This window comes from Strongylocentrotus purpuratus, unplaced genomic scaffold, assembly GCF_000002235.5.
Source record: "Strongylocentrotus purpuratus isolate Spur 01 unplaced genomic scaffold, Spur_5.0 spur5_scaffold_5, whole genome shotgun sequence".
Taxonomy (NCBI): domain Eukaryota; kingdom Metazoa; phylum Echinodermata; class Echinoidea; order Camarodonta; family Strongylocentrotidae; genus Strongylocentrotus; species Strongylocentrotus purpuratus.
In genome coordinates this window covers 26,742,042-26,759,830 of record NW_022145611.1, presented here as the reverse complement: position 1 = coordinate 26,759,830, position 17,789 = coordinate 26,742,042, and the positions used below count along the sequence as shown (strand labels likewise).

At 35.1% G+C, this 17,789-nt stretch overlaps 1 protein-coding gene across 1 annotated transcript; it reads left to right on the top strand.

Moving 5' to 3' along the window:
- Positions 1-9,772: 9,772 nt before the first annotated feature.
- LOC756462 (equilibrative nucleoside transporter 1-like) lies at positions 9,773-16,118 on the top strand. Its single transcript, XM_030999152.1, has 8 exons — positions 9,773-9,874; positions 10,666-10,716; positions 11,794-11,879; positions 12,703-12,751; positions 13,365-13,462; positions 14,937-15,080; positions 15,438-15,641; positions 16,101-16,118. Exons 1-8 carry the CDS (start codon positions 9,820-9,822, stop codon positions 16,116-16,118), a joined length of 705 nt encoding a protein of 234 aa, XP_030855012.1. The 5' UTR covers positions 9,773-9,819.
- Positions 16,119-17,789: the final 1,671 nt, after the last annotated feature.

The window sequence follows — 17,789 nt, the reverse complement described above, 5'->3', positions numbered from 1 at the left end:
TGTCGGTAGAATTGCACTGCTGTCGGGGAAAATGAGAAAAGGGGGAGGTGTAAATGAGAGGGAAAGGGAAAGGAAAGGGAAAGGAAAGGGAAAAAAGGAAAAGAAAGGTTTGAACGACATGACAGATCACTTTTCTCTAACTTCTAACCAATCAGAAGACCTCGGTTTTTTCCAGGAAGTGCCGGTGGACATTAATGCGTCAAATGTGGTTCTCAAATTGCAAAAGATCGCTACTCTTGGAGGAGGTAGGAGAAAGCAATTTTACGCCGTATAGGAAGTGCCTTAAAATTCGCCTAAGTAGTTCTAAAATTGCAAATGCTTCCTACTCAGGGAGGGGGTTCTGACCCCCTCCAAGACCCATCCTTGCTTGGTCGTTCAGCTTACTCGCCGCTGACGCCTCGCCGCTGTCGGTTCGCTCCATCGTTTTTCATATATTGTATCGAGTGGGTGAGGTTTGTCGATGCAGAAGTGGCGGACCCGGGGGGCAGGGGGCACACCTTTTTAATGTACTCCTAAATTGCCCCTTTTTACATAGGAAAAGTGCACCTTTAAATTCAGATAAGTACCCCTTATTATTTGTATTATATAGGTGCCCGTTTTACAATCTTATAAGTGCAATTGATAAGTGCCACTATTCAAATGTAAGTGGTGCCCCTTTTACTTTAACAAGTGCCCTTTTCCTTTGTAATAAGTGCCCATTCCTCTTCGCATAAGTGCCCCTTTTCATCTCTGATGAGTGTCCCTTTTCATCTCTGATAAATGCCTCTTTTATTCTTAATAAGATCCTCTTTACCTTCTCATCAATAATGCCTCTATTAAAATCTGTTAAAATTGCCCCTTTCCATTCTCAGAAGTGCCCCTATTCATTTCAGCTTAATACCCATGTAAAGGTCCAAGAAGCCTTTTCCACGTTGGATTAATGGCCGCTTTTAAAATCTGAGAGGTGCCCCTAATATTTTGACATGTGCCTCTTTTCTTTTGTATGCCCCTTTTCATTTCTGATGAGTGCCCTTATTCAAAAATTGAGAGGTACCCTCTTTAAATTTGTAATAAGTGCCCATTTTCAGCTCTGATAGGTGACCCTTTTATTTTTACACGTGCCCCTTATCCTTTTCAAATAGTGCTTATTCAAAAATAGTGCCTATTCCTTTGTAATAAGTGCCTATTTCTCCTCTGATGAGTGCCCCTTATCAGGTGCGAGAAGTGCCCAGTCTTCACCTCTGATAATTTCCCCTTTCAAGTACTTTGACAAGTGCTCTAATCTTTTTAATAAATATCCTTTTCCCTTAGGATAAGTGCCCCTTTTCCTTTCACCATAAAATATGCTCCTAATCTAAAGCGATTAAGAGCAACTTTTTCTTTATTTTTCACCCTAACTTGAGCTCGCTCGCTACGCTCCCTCTCACTTCGATTTTATGTAATTATGTTTTTCATTAAAGGTCTTTTCAGTCTTTCATGATTAGACTGTGCTTAAAACCACATCAGTATTACTTTTCCTCTTTATAAGATGTAATTTTTCGCATTGCGACCACACAAATCTTAACATTTTGCTCGCTCACTTCACTAGCTCACAAATGCATATTCAGAACATAACACCAAACTGTGAAGTATGATCCAACATAATGGAATATAGGGGTATATAACAATGTCTAAAAATTGTATATTTTTGCTTTGAGATTTCACTTTGAGGTGCACATTTTTTCTCTCCAGAAGTTACCCTTATTTTGTTGGTGACCCCCCCCCCCCCCACACACACACACACTTTTAAATACGCTCCATCGTCCGTCTCGATGTTCGTCCCTCGATCGCAGTAGGCGAGTGTTTTTTTTAACAACTTTTACCAAAAGTTGTAGAGTACTAGGACGGTAAAGCTCATTTTTAATGGAGGGAGGGATCGCCAGGGGGAAATGCGCAATGCCTCAATAACTTCCAACTTGAAGTTGCCATTCTAACCTTTCAATTGTGCATAACCTAATGCAGGGCATCACGATTGGCTCACCAGCTGTTGAGATCTATCTAGTTCCGTTGTAGGACAGGGATCGGATAACAAGTCAAGACGGAAAGTCAGTCTCCTTGAAAAGGAGACTAGGGCGGGTTGAGGAAAATCTTGAATCACTGCCAAATCATTCAGGATGGCATGCACCAGAAAACAATAATGCCTAGCGAAGTTCTTGGATATATTACAATTACAAACATAACTTCACGTTTTGTAAGGATTATTTTTTTTTTAAAGAACGAAAAGCAAATGCATAATGTGCACTATGAAGAAGAAAAAAATGCTTGTTAAGCAGTGTGTAATTATTTTTTTATATTTACAGTTTTCTGAGGCATGTTTTTAGACGCAGTAGGTGGAAATGCCATTAGCCAAATGATCTGCAAATGTATTTTTTTTAAAAAATGTATATATATATATATATATTCATTGTTCGGGGTTAATAGGGGTCATCCCGGTAAACTAACAGCTCACTAGACTAAACAAAAAATACATACACATAATTTTTAAAGAAAGTTCAGAAGACCCGCAAGACGGCCCAAGGGACTGACACAATTTAATATTGGACATTGCCTTTTTTTCATGATGGATATTTTGTCATAACCTTAAAGCAGAAGGGCTATATACCTTTGAACTTAAGGTGAATCCTGATATCAAGTCTAATGTTTCTTGTTAGGGATACAATATAGCATTGATCTTTACATGACACATCGTGGTTATGTTATGGATTATGGTATCTGTTGTAACTGGTAGGCCTATGAATGCCTTGTACATGGTAAAGGCCGGTCATGAGCCTGTCATAACAGTCACCTAATTTCACGACCCCTCAAAATCACGATCTCAGTCTAATTTGAATAAAACAAAATTAATCATCCTGATCATAGCTGTCGTGTATAAGCCCCCAGAGCCATTAAAGCTGACCCGAATGTCGGGTCGTTTGAAACCCATCTAGCCCATGTAACAGACTTTGTCAGTATAAGAAGTAGCACGAACGGACATTACAAAACATTAATTTTCTGGATGGGTTGTCACACACCTTATACTACTACTACTACTACTACTACTACTACTACTACTACTACTACTACTACTACAAATACTACTACTACTACTACTACTACTACTACTACTACTACTAGTAGTGATGGGATGTAAAGTTGTAGGTGTTGTCGACATTTGGGAGTAGAAAGACCAATAATTATTGTCGAATTCATGAAAGGTTAGTGTCAAAATTCTCCCCCCTGATTTGCTTATTCAAACCATATACAAACCATGTACAATCTCCTTGATTTATGTCCTCCCGTTCATGACATTCACAAGGGCGTTTATTCAGACCTCACTTCAGCATTATTATCCAGAGATACCTCTTGTCAAAATAAATGCCGAAACCGCCAATGAGATTCCTTGACATGCATCCCCTATACTTCAAAATGTCAGAGCTGGCGGCCTCGGCTATCATATCGCACATATACCGAATACCTCCAAAGATGTTTCATCAGAGATCAGGTTTGAGGGAGGGGGAGGGGCAGGTGGGGAGGGGGGGGGGGGGCTTGGTACGTCACCAGTTCTCATCTCATGACTGTGCATATTGACCACGATTTTTTGACTCACCGGAGCTCTGAAGATCACAATCTCGATTTGGGAGCGCGGTCTTGTCTGCTTGCTTACTATGTACATCAACCATCAGAGACGGACTTTATGAGGTAAGTTCAATTTGACTTTGGTTCCACGATTATGATTATTAACATCAACAGTAAACTGCAGCAGACTTTCGTGCCGCTATTTAACGCATTCGTCATCATTGTTGATTCGTAATGGACAGGCCTGTATTATTACAATTACTCATGTGTATAGCCAGATAGCATGCTGAAAAATAACATTTTTAAGGCTTCGTTTACAGGAGCAGTTCTAGAAGAGTATTTCTTTTCGTTGGTGGGGGGGGGGGGGGGGGGGGGGGGGGGGGGGGGGGGGCTTGGGAGTTTTCGCATTCATTTTATGCATATGCCTTGCGTTTGTTTTGTTTTGTTTTCGTTTCCGTTTTGTTTTTTGGGGTGGGCTTGAGCTCCACAACCCCTCTAGAACCGCTAATGATTGTTCAAACCATGCAGCCTTGCACGTAACCCTTTTCTTTACCCATTTTATTGTAGCAAACCATGTACCCCTCTTCGATCATATGACCTTTGGCGTATAGGCCCAACCATCTTAGCTATATACACGTAGGGTTTATTGGTTACCGCCTTAGAATCAATTTTTGTATCAACATTATTATTTTCGTTCCGCAAATATTTGTAATCATTTGCGTAGCTACGGGTTGGGAGGGGTGGGGGGGGGGGGGGTGAGAGCGAGAGGAAAGAAGGAGGAAAAGGGAATATATGGAGATATTTTTTTCAAGAATGCTCTTCAAAGATTAAGCTTTTATGTGATTGCACCTTTTACAATAGATTATTAAAAAGAAAAATCACGATTAGATTTCATATTGAGTACTAAACCTGTAAACAGAAACTGACTCGTTTAATTTCTTGCTCGTAAATATCCCTGTTACGATCAATGTGGCTATATATTCTCATTATTTTTTTTAACCATACTCATATAGTTTTAACATCGTTAAAACATCAGTATCGATCATATAATTATCGTGGGGGAAAAGACATCGATTATTCTTTTCATTTAAGAAATTGATGATAAATAGGATTAGAATAATAGGCATATAATAAAGATCAAAAGATTATCTCAAGCATAATATGGTATTAGAGATTTAATTTAACAAAAATGAATATAAAAAGTAAAAATTTACCTGCCAAAACTAGCGTTTCCTCTATTTATAATCTAATTGATTATTGTTTAGTGAAAATGAATATTCTTACTTAAGGCGTAAAATACCACTTCGTGGCAAATTTGTTGCTTATAATGGTACGCTCTCAAAATTGATAGTTAAAGCAATAATGATAGTGGTGATAATTTTGATAGTAATAGTTAAATACAAGTAATTACTTCTATATTTATAAAGTTACATTCATAAAACCAGGCGCGTACACAGGGGGAGGGTTTGGAGGGTTAACCCCCCCCCCTTTGGTAATTTTTTTGTGTAAACCCCCCCCCCCCTAAATTACCTTAAACCCCCCCCTTTTGGATTTTTTTTTTTTTTTTTATTATATAAAAAAAAAAAAAAAAAAATTCCCATGGCTGACCTCAAAAAGATGACCATACCCCCCCCAACGGAGCAAAATATTAAATTTTCAAATTTCGATACAACAAAAAAAAAAAAAAAGTGTGCTCTTACCCCCCCCCCCGATTTATAATTTATAAATGTTAAACCCCCCCCCCCCTTGAAAAAATCCTGCGTACGCGCCTGCATAAAACAGTGTTTTTTATAGTCAAGTTTAGTGCTTGCAAATACTAAAGGCCTATGTTATTAATTTGATTTCGAATGATGATAACCTTAAAGTTGAATTTATTTTTTCATAATGTTGTAAAATAGCAATTCTTTTTCCATTGGTTCAAAGATAAACAGCAGAATTATACATCACAAAGAAGTGTACAGAAGTGTTCAATGACAAATATACATTATATGATCACAAAACAGAAGAAAATACAAAAGAAGTTTTAAGGAAGTTACAAAAACCAATTTGTTCGTATAATAGCACATTCATAGTAATTCATTAAAGGCCAAGTCCACTCCAAAAATAACGTACTTTTAATAGAAGCAGAAAAATCAGACAAACCAATAAAAAAAAAAGTTTGAGCAAAATCGGATAAATAATAAGAAAGTTATTAATTTTTAATGACATGAAAAACTTTGAAAATCACAAGACAAATTGGCAACTCACGCATGAGTCTGTGACGTCATGTCCTCACTATCCACTAATTATTTTCTTTATATTGATAATATAAATTTCCTATTTTCTCCCTAAGAATCTTATTTCTTCACACCAGCATCCAAGTTAGATTGATAGTAATATGTTTTTGTGTGGATGCACTAATATAGAGACAAAAATTCTAGTTAAATCACGAACAATGTGAGTTTGAATAAACTATTTATATAAAAATCAATAATTATGAATATAAAATATTCAGAAAGTAGTATAAATCCTTCAAAGTTCATAAAGGATTTTGTGAAATGTCATGCACGCAATATAATACAAGTCATATAAACTGGGCAAAGGCATGGGGAAATCAAGTTTTTGGGGATAACAAGGGAAATGAATGGGATGAAAATGTATAAAGCAATGATAAATAGTGAGGCAATGACGTAATAAACTGATAACCAATAGGCAATTTGTGTTGTGGTTTTCTAAGTTCCATAGTTTTTCATACTTTAAAAAAAGTTCATAACTTCCTTATTAGTTATTTGATTTTAATCAATTGTTTTTGCTCTGTTTCTTTTGTTTTTCTGCATCTATTAAAAACAAATTATTTTTGGAGTGGACAACAAATATTTTCTGCAGACTAAAGTAATGTTTGCGTTTAAATTGCTCTTGCTTATGCAGTGTTAAACATCCAGTCGTGGTTAAAGGAGAACAGTATAGTTTACTATGGCAGGAGGAGATGCTAGCGAATCTTTGATGATGGCCCGCGTGAATGAAGGAGATTATCCGAGGACATTCAGAGAGACACCAAATGGAGAGCCAGAATACAGGATGGTTCCGAAAGACAGGTAAAAGCAGTTTCTATAAGATCCGTCTCAAAATGAGAAATGAATATCATTAAATAGCATGGATATAAAAAGTGGGAGGGGAAGATGGGTAATATTTATAATAATAATTGAGATAATAATAACAATAATAATAATAATAATATTTATATTGATAATAAGAATAAGAATGAAAATAAGAATGATAATTGAAAATAATAATGATATTAATGATAACAATAATAATAATAATTATAATTATACGCATACGAATACGAATAAGAAAAAAATAATGATGATGATGATGATAATAATGATAATGATATAGTATGATAATATAGTAATGAAAATGAAATGGAGTGGGAGAGAGACCAAACAAAAGGAGAGGAGGAGGGAGAGAGAGAAAGAAAGAGAGAGAAAGAGAGAGAAAGAGAGAGAGAAAGAGAGGAGGAGGGAGGGGATTGAGAGAGAGAGAGAGAGAGAGAGAGAGAGAGAGAAGAGAAAGAAAGAGAAAGAGGGGGGGAGAGGTCTTTTGGGAATGTAGAAAGTATGACAGTGACTAAACTCACATCATGATATCCCTCATCTTGCATGCTCTGTTATCATAAATGAATTGTATTTATAGCCTTTTCTTTATTATGTTACTTAGGTTTGGGATTGTGGCAATGATATTCCTTATCCAAGGAATCGGAACTCTGTACCCATGGAATAGTTTCATCACAGCTGAACGTGTAAATATATCAACCTCAATCTTAAATCATTTTGTTGGGGTATCGATTCTAGTATACCTCATTCGAAAGCCATCGTATATCCTTTAGTCTAATTTGCATAAGGTTGCAGGACTTTTAAAAATATTTGACGGCTGATAAATTTCATTTGTTGCTCATTTACAGTGGCGTATCTAAAGAGTGCAAAGGGACTTTGCACCCTGGATGTTAGAATAAATCAAAGTTTGCCCATTCACAAAATTAGGAGAGAAAGTATAACGATCATTTGCTGTGCTACTTTGAACATTTTGTATTGTAAAATGCGCAATAAACTATATTTCTTGGGGTGAAGATGTAAATCACATAGTTCTGTAATTTGATAAAAGATGATTGGCTGGGAGTGGCGGAGTTCATTTATTTTTCTGTGCGTATGTTTCCTTTCTTCATTGTAAAAAATAATTTGTTCATTGGTAATTTTTACGTATTTTTTCCATGTAGAATTTACTTGAAAACATTAGTTTTGCCACTTACGCACTAAATTTAAGTCTTGCTAACTCAAACTTTCAATTTAGTAGAACATACGTGGAATATTTAAGTAAAATCAAATACATAAGAACTTTAAGTAATTTCAGCTTGTATTAATTTAGTAATTTTAACTCAAAATCAGAAATTATACGTATTACTCAAACAATTTATGTTGATTATTCTTATCTTTTTAAAGTAAGGACCGATACAGTGCGTAATAGAAATATTTACATAATTTATGAATATTCATTAAGACCAAATTAAACTCTTTTTTAAATAAAACAATTCTTTTTTGTGGTTGAATGAAAATTTAAGGACTTTAAAACATTTATTAATTCATTTAACATGGCTAAGCAAAGACAAGACAATTTTAATTGTTACCCAGTTCAAAACAAATAAAAACTTGATATTTCAGGAAATTGTCAACCAATTTTCCTTTTAAGATGCTACGATCAAGTATATATATATATAAAATTTGGAGCCTTTCAATATGTGTCGAATTGAAGCGTATGTAATAGTTTGTGATGGTGGTAGATATAAATATACGGTTCACTCTTAAATAGAAGTAGTGATTGATTAGTGGAAGTTGCTTGTTAGATTAGATGGGTACCAAATCGTGCAATATGTAATCCTATCATAGCTTTTTTTTTAATTATCTAAAATGATTACAATACTTAAATTATTTACTTTTACTGTAACTCGATTTAACTGAGTAAAAATTTATTCAGCAAAATAAGTAAATTCTACTTAACATGCCGTAGGTAATATTTACTTAATAAAAATAAGGCAATTCTTTTCCTCAATTTCATTGAGTTATTTCGACTATTACTTTTTTACAGTGTTCTAAGCCCCCGCCCCCTCTCTCTCTCTCTCTCTCTGTAGGCTCTAGTTCCGCAATGATAATTTTGAGGGGAGATGGGAGGGGGTGAGGGAAAAGGGGCTACTTCATCGTTGCCATTAAGTTTTTTTTAAATATTTTTAATATGCAATCACATTACTTGTTTGTTATCTTAGTATTTTACAGATCACAAATTTGCTAACGTGAGTGACAACATGGAATACAAGGATAAATTTACCCTGTATGTCGCTTATGGCAACTTCACTCCGTACGTCTTCTTTCTATTTCTCTCACTCTTCTTTCCTGCAAGGTAAATACAATCATTGTATTTGTTTACAATTTTACCGAGTAATTCGAGATGGAGATTCAACTTTATCTGTGTTTCATTTGTTCATATTTTGGCTAACAATTTAATTTTTTTCAGTAAATTTATACACATATTGAATCATTTATTTATTTATCTATTCTTGTATTTATGAATATATTTATATATATATTTATTTATTGATTTTTTGGGGGGTTATTTATTCATTTATTCATTTATTCATTCGTTCATCTTCACTATTTTGAAGGGAAATATAGGGCTTTAAGATATTTCATGCGCTATTTGACGCCCTTTTGAAATGACAGTCAAAATAAAAGTTAACGTATGAGAAAGGGACGGCGATCACTGTCTTTCTATTTTCAAAACTTAGATGGCGACACATAAATATGTGTTATTAGCAACATACCATAATCAGGCTGTGTTTAAGGGTGGGGAGGGGGGCAAATACACAGCATGCCCCCACATTGACGCACTTTGTTGGCATATCCGTTTTGAGTATTCCTCGGAAATGATAAATGAAAAGGAAAAGTTATGTTCGCATGTTTATTTAGGTCAATCTATAACATATCTGGCAATTTCGTCGTATATCGTGATTGCCAGTAATCTGCGTTGGACCATGGTCGGACCTAGTTTCTAATACAAGTCATGTATAGGCCTAGTATGATTAGCATTTTGATATTGTGTATAATATATACAAAAAATGTGATCTAAGATATTTAGGAGATTGAAATGCTATTTCGGACACTTTTTCTGTCTTGCTACAGAACATCTAAAGTGTGGTGTTTTGCTGGGTTGGTAGTGATGTTCTTTCTCTTTATCATCACTACATTATTGGCTATTTTCGACACGTCACAATGTAAGTCATGGTATCAGTGTGTCCGAGCAGTACCCCCACCCTCACTCCTTCCCCTACCAGTGCCCCCATCTCCAGCCGTAGAGAAGTGGCCATTGATTTGATTAAATTCCTTTACTGAAAAAAAAACCCTGACCTATTATCTACACCAACAACACAGAGCCCAATGAAAGGCATTTCATAATAATACACTGTATGAACTAAATGACTCTAAATGATAAAAAAAACTGAAAAATGCTAAATGTCAAGAAATTAAAACTACACCACCCCTGTCGTGCAAGATTTCATTGAAACTTGACTCTTCTAAGAGAAATCTGAAATTGTGGAATATTTTGGACGGCAATTATAGAACTACAAACGTGACCAAGAAAATTGGCCCTTTACTGAAAGACTGCGCCGGTATATGAAGAATGAGTGTAGTGAAATGTTACAGAAGCTACCAACATAATATAACAATAAAATTACTAGTAATTATGATAATATTAATAACAATAATGATAATAGCAGTAATAATTATAATAATAATAATTATTATCATTATGATAATAAACGTTATACTAACTTTGATTATAATACCAATATAATGTGGTAACAACATTTTCATATTATATTGTTACATTGCGCCATTTAAGCCATTTTTACTTGTATATAATTATTGTGTTGCCTTGGTTGCGTGTTATCAAAATTCTCTCTCACTGTTACAAATAATTTTGAAATAATTTTTCTTGATGAAGAAATAACATTACCCGTTAAAAAGCCCTTTCTATTATGTTTATTTTTTGTTTATTTTGCAGGGCCTGGAACATTTTTTGGGATCACGATGGTGACTATAGTGATATTCAATGGTAAGAATGAAATACTTATAAGCATGATAAAAAAATCCTATGAATAGCACATTCTTCTCAGCATAGAGCGTATTTTTTTAACGTACATTCGTTCAGGTGGGAGGCTATGCAGATTTATATCTATGGCTTCTCTTATGACTGCGTAGAATATTACGTGTACTATGTCTACACAAAGTAAGGATATTTCATTGAGTAGCAAACAGAAGAGATGAAGATTCTATACTTTGATTGTTCTCATCAAAGCATTTTATTTACAAAGTAAACGAGTAATGATAATAATACTGAGATGTCATAGAAAACATCAACGACACATCTTTACTGCATGTTTAAGTTAATAGTCGGCAATTAAGTAGATGAGAGTATGAAATAACAATGTGATGTCAGGTGGGTTACGTGAAAACCAATTTGAAATTAATAGCCTATGTTTGTCAACTTTTATGAACAGTGATGTATTTGTTATTTCATCTCTGTGTGGAACTATCGTAAACTTCATATTTGTTTTTATCACATTTTTATTTCAACACGAATACGCTGCGTCAGCCCATTTTTAAATGGCCTTTCTTCTGCATGTCCGTGCACAATACGAAATATTATCCCGTAATTTTCATAATAATAACAATATCAGTAATAATAATAATAATAATTGTAACACTAATAATAATTGTAACAATAATAATAATGAAAGTGATGTATTCAATTAGCGAATTGGAGCATTTTCTATATAAAATGCGCTTCACAATTTGTTTTAAATTAAATAAGTGAGTTTTTTTTATTGTGTTCATAAGACATAATTATTTTAAGATAAGAAGTATGCATGATAAAGTTTGTAACTTTTGTTTTGGTAAAGCACAATGAAGACATGGAAGTAATCAGAGCAAAATTAATTGCCAAGGGAAGTTTGGGGAGTTTTCCCCACGGGCTTCTCGATATGTTGGCTTCCTAGACTATTTGTGATCTGAGGGCCGATTGATATGACTGTATCTTATAGAAATCCCCCAGTCGATTTTTAGTCGCCGTCGGCCCCTGGATAGAATGAAAGGATTGGTGTTTTGATTTTTTTTTACTCTCTCTATATAGCTGCAGCAGCTGTTTACCAATCAGGGATGTACACCCTCCTTGCTAAGCTCCCTCCTAGTTACATCCAGTGTTACCTCGTAGGACAGGTAAATTGTTCCAATTTCAAGTTTTATTCCTCGTCTTCTTCCTCACATACAAAGCATTTAATTCCAATTCAAATAAAGATTGAGTTTGAGACTGAGATTGAGATCGAGATCGAAGGCAAGATCGAGATCGGTATTTATATTTTGACTGAGACTGAGATTGAGACTGAGATTGAGATTGAGATAGAACCTGAGACTGAGATTGAGATTGAGACTGAGATAGAACCTGAGATTGAGATTGAGATTGAGATTCTGACTAAGACTGAGATTGAGATTGAGAATGAGACTGAGATTGAGATTGAGATTGAGACTGAGACTGAGATTGAGATTGAGATTGAGACTAAGACTGAGATTGAGATTGAGACTGAGACTGAGATTGAGATTGAGATTGAGACTGAGATAGAACCTGAGATTAAATTTGAGATTGAGACTAAGACTGAGATTAAGATTATGATTGAGATTCGGACTAAGACTGAGATTGAGATTGAGATTGAGATTATGATTGATATTCGGACTAAGACGGAGATTGAGATTGAGACTAAGACTGAGATTGAGATTAAGATTGAGACTGAGATTGAGATTGGGACTGCAATTGAGACTGAGATTGAAATTATATTGAAACTTTGGTTGAGACTGAGATCGAGAGATAGAGGCAGAGCATGAACGAGAGAAATAAGGGAAGGAAAAAAAACCGTCTCGGTTTGGGGGTGCATTCACTCTACTTTTCCCTCACTAATACCAGTTAATCAAAATGCTGAGAGGCAAAGGGTAACATTCGAAATACCTTTCATTTACAATTTTCCTTTTAATTACCTACTTTATATAGGGCTTCGGCGGAACCTTTGTTGCCATTTCTGCGATCATTTCAATAGCAAGTAAGTAAAACACGTACAAATAATTCTCAAGCTTAATTTGGAGTCGCAGGATTTGTGTCATGTACAAAAATATGGGTTAAGCTTTAATTATGGTCACTGTAACTTTGGAGAATATTTCAGTCATGTATCAATACTGTGGTTTTATGATCACATCTTTATACATCAGTCACACCAACGAGTCCAACAACGAATTGGTGACAGAAAGAAAAACATCAAAATTACATAAAGATTGAATCGTCGGAAGTAATTGCTGTTGCGTTAATTTTAAAATGTTTAAATCAAAGTTTTAAAAAAATGTATATAGTGTATAATTATGTTGAGTTATATATCTCGTGTATACATTTGCGTACGGCAGATCAGTTTCAACGGTTATTTGAAAACCAAACGTTTTCCTTGGTTCAGTGGTTATCCTTCAAGATAATAGGTTATTGTCATACATCATGGTAGGGTGTATTGAACGGGACCGACAGTTCCGAATATTAATAAGAAGTTGTTGATACTTGGTGATTCCATTAACCGAATATAAAGGCCTATTGTCAGGACGAAATCATTACTTATATATATATATATATATGAATGAATGAATTATTCTTTTCTATGTTGTTAATACCAGTTGCCGGTACTCATCGAAGTGCGGCGGTTGGCTACTTCACAACAGCCGTTGTCGTTCTTTTCGTCTGCGTCGTCAGTTACTGCCTGCTCTACAAAATGGTAAAGTAATCAATTTTGACGCTGAGGTTCCCAATCACTGATGAAAGTAAAGAAAATAATTGGATAAATTATCTAGTTCTAGATCAATAAAACGTCTTTACTTATACGACGCTACTCCAATTGCTTTGGTAGTTTTTATCACTCAATCATCAGACTCTAAAAAAATGACAGATGAGTTAAACCTGTTTAATCATGAAATATAGATTGATACATCATAATTTGAGGATACAGTGATTGACTGCATGGTTCTGATCATAATAAAGATTTATTTTGCATCATTCTGGCATTTCTTCAAGTGCCATATACACACGTAAATACACATTTGTTGTGTATTTTACTTTGCGAGCGAGCGACTCCAAAAATGGGAATTCGCCATATGGTAAAACATTTTTTTGCAATCAACACACTATATTATATAGTAATGTATGCAGGCACCTCGCCGCCGAATATGCGTGGATACATCAATCATATATTCGGCTGCCTTGATATACGAGTATGAGGTTATGCTTGGGCATCTCGTTGCCCAGAATGAGCATGTTTGTACACGAACGAGAGTGGTAAAAAGTAATTTTATTAAAAAATATATAAGGTATGTTCAGGCACCTCGCTGTTAAACAGAATGATCGCTTTACATTGTAATAGTTGCGAGGGAGCGAAGCGAGCTAGGGAAAAGGACACTATATTATTTTAGAAAAGCTATTTCCTAATGAAATTAGCCTAGCAGTTTTTGATACTTGGTTTTCACGAAAGCGACGTTATTTGTTTATATATAGGGGGGGGGGGGGGGGGGGGGGGGGTAAGAGGATTTTTTTTTTGGTCTCGGAATTTGAAAATTTGAACGATCGACATTTCGTTCCGTTAGTGGGGGGGGGGGGGGGTAAGGTCGCGTTTTTTTACTTCATTCGTTAGCATAATTTTTTTTAATTAAAAAAATAAACTAAAATCAACAAAAACACAAAGGGGTGGGGGGTGTTTTCCTCCAAACTACTCACATAAAAAAAAACCACCCCATGCGTTTGCGCCTGAATGAATGAATGTTTTTTGTTTGGTATAAATTGGAATTTTTATATTTTTTTAACAACGGCTTTTGTTGAATATGCACTTATCTCACGTATCTATGATAGTTAATCGGAGGAAGGGGGAAGGCAACATCCCCTTTTCTACTGGAAAAAAAAAGAAACAGAATTTTCAGGATAGTAAAATGTATTTTTTAAATGTGGGCAAAATTGTGGGAAGAAAATTTTGTTTAAAGTCACTCTATCTTTATTTTCTGTTCAAAATCATTTGCTGAGTATAGTGAACACAAACAAAACAAATCAAGATCTAGTTCATCGGTCCTGTAATGAAATTAATTAATTTAACATTAATGTAAACGACCACTGAGATACCTATAGATCTGCATTTAAAACCAATAGGGATAGATATCAGATTTCACGGTCATCACTAAAATGGTATTTTGTCTGTCGCTCCGTAGTCAGTGGTGAAGTATCACCTCGGCATAGCCCGAGGAAACGAAGCGGCTGATGAGATCAACAAAGCTGCATCGGGTATGATGGACAGTAGCGCTCTAAGGCAATGCTGTACAACGTGCACCAATCTAGCCCAAATATTCTGGGATGTAAGTATGCCCGCAACATATTTTCCCCCGTAAAACAATTATACATTACATTTTCATCAGTTGAAAGAAAAGCAGAATTGTTACGATTATTGATCTAGAATGTACACTATAGAGCTACAAATCGAGCATAATATTGTAATCTTAATTTCATCATCTTTAATTAAAAACGGCAACGATTTCGTGGATAAGAGAAGTAATTTTGATGATGACTACAATGAGAATATTCAACGTGTATAACCAGCTAAATGATATGTATCCTCCAGGCAGCAGCAGTCATGAATACTTTTAAAAGTAATCTTAATAACACTCATCTCAATGTAATGAACATGAAATTCTTCTCCATTGTCTATTCATCAGATAAAAATGCAATTTTTCAATATATGGATGACATTCTTCGTGACCTTGTCCCTGTTCCCCGTGGTCCTGGTCGAGATTCCTTCATCAAATGACCACCAGTCCGACTTTCTCGACCTCTACTTCGTCCCTCTCGTCTGTTTCTTCACCTACAACTTTGGGGATTTCTTGGGCAGTCTGGTACCGGCCATACCTCGTCTGAGATGGGTAAACCCTTTTTTTCTCTCTCTCTCTCTCTTTTAGTTTTTGGATTGTTTTCCCTCTTTCTTTGTATTCTTCTTCTTCTTGATATAATACAAAAATATTACATTTATAAAGCGCCTTTGGATTAGATACAAAGCTCATAAACAAGAAATAATTACCCCCCCCCAAAAAAAAAAGAGAGAACATTATGATATGAAGATTACATTAATTATAAACAGAAAGGAATATTACAACAAATTAGAAAAGATGAGTTTTTAGACACCTCTTGAAAGCTGTGAGAGTATGGCAATTCTTTAGTCCAGGGGGTTATAGGATTGCATTCCGAGTTTTAGGGGCAATAACAGAAAAACGCCCTATTACCTGTCTGTTTACTGATTCGAGGGACGGTAAGTGTTTTACTACTGGCTGATCGTGTATTATACATGGATGTTTATTATCGTGTATTTTTTGTTGTTTTGACAGTTGACAATGTTTGCGTAAACACATGAAAATAAATGAAAGCCTGTAGATCCAGCATTACTGTTCTATAAATTATTCAGCTTTGCATGATATATTCCTCTGTTCACCAGGAAACACATTTTTTCATCCACTTAGAAAAAATACCCAGATCAGCATATAGTTGAATTTAAAATAAAATTGTCGGGCCACTTTTCATTAACACGCCATTACGCACCTGCCATATCAAAAATATTGTCGATATATCATGGTGATTGGGATTGAACTCAGCATATCAATTTCATATAAATTAAAAGATGTACAACATCCAAAATGAATATCCAAGCCTTTTCCTACAAATAATCTGTTGTCACTTAATTTTTTTTTTCAGACAAATTCAGTTGCACTGATTGCAAAGCAAAAAGGCGTTAATACTATAAAGTATAGGCCTGTGTCGGATACGTCTTAATTAGGCCTATAGAACAATACACTAAGTGCGAAAGAGGAGAATAATATGGAAGGAAAAATAAACGGAAAAAAATAAAGGAAAGCGATGGGAAACGTAGTTGCATGCCACAAAATACATTGTAGTGTATTACTAAGCTGTACTGTAAAAGGTACTGTATAATTATATGACAATAAAATGGTAAGACTTAAGCGAAAATAACAAAGTATTCTTATAGAATGATACTTAAAACCTAATCATGTTTCCTTTTGCCTCAGAAATACCCTCGCCTAACGTGGATTTTGGTCGTCCTCCGTCTTGTATTCTTTATATTTGTGTTCTGCAACTATCGGTCTGATCGACGAACTCTACCTATTTGGATCGACAGTGACATCGGCTACGCCCTCCTCGTCATCATCTTCTCACTCTCTAATGGCTATCTCAAAGCTATCATTATGATGGATGGACCGAGGTAATAGACCAGACCGTGGAAAACACAACTCATCATCAAAATATCCACAGATTCTTTAAACATTGAGAAATCAACTTTGTGCATTTAAACAAAACAAAAATCGCTGCCTAACAGACGGAGGTGTTGCAGGAATAGCCTTTTCTCCCTTTTTGAACAAAATACCCCCTTCATGATTGTGTATCATTGAATGTACGGTCAATGCATAAATGAAAAATGTTAACATTACTTTCATGAACGTGATTTAATCATGGACCTTCTACAAATGAATTAATCCACTGTTCGTCTCCGTGGGTTTTAAAATGTTGAACTGAATTACCTATATCTACCATGTGCAGATAAGTGCTTATACGAACTGGCTTATTGAGTCTGAATAGACATGCATAATGCACCAAGCCGGTACCAAAACTACCTAATTAAGGCTTTCTAATCTTGAGGGGGAAAATGTGTTTACTTTAGAACTTCGTTAGTGACCTGATGACATGCTGACTAAAAGCAGACTATTATTTCCGATAGTGTTGAGGTAATTGTATAATGATATGATGAACATCATTTTAATAAACGAGAGAGAGAGAGAGAGAGAGAGAGAGGGGGGGAAGAGAGAGAGAGAGAGAAAAGCTTTGAAAAAGGGATTTTTTGACAAAGATTTTGAGCTTTAGAATGATGATTGCCAAAGATTCATACGTCAGTAGAAAAATGTAGCTCTCGAATCATATACCTTCAGTTTGAAATTTGATTACAATCATATTCTAATCTTCGAATCGTGCTTCGGTTAATGTTTTGAATAACATTGTACTAATTG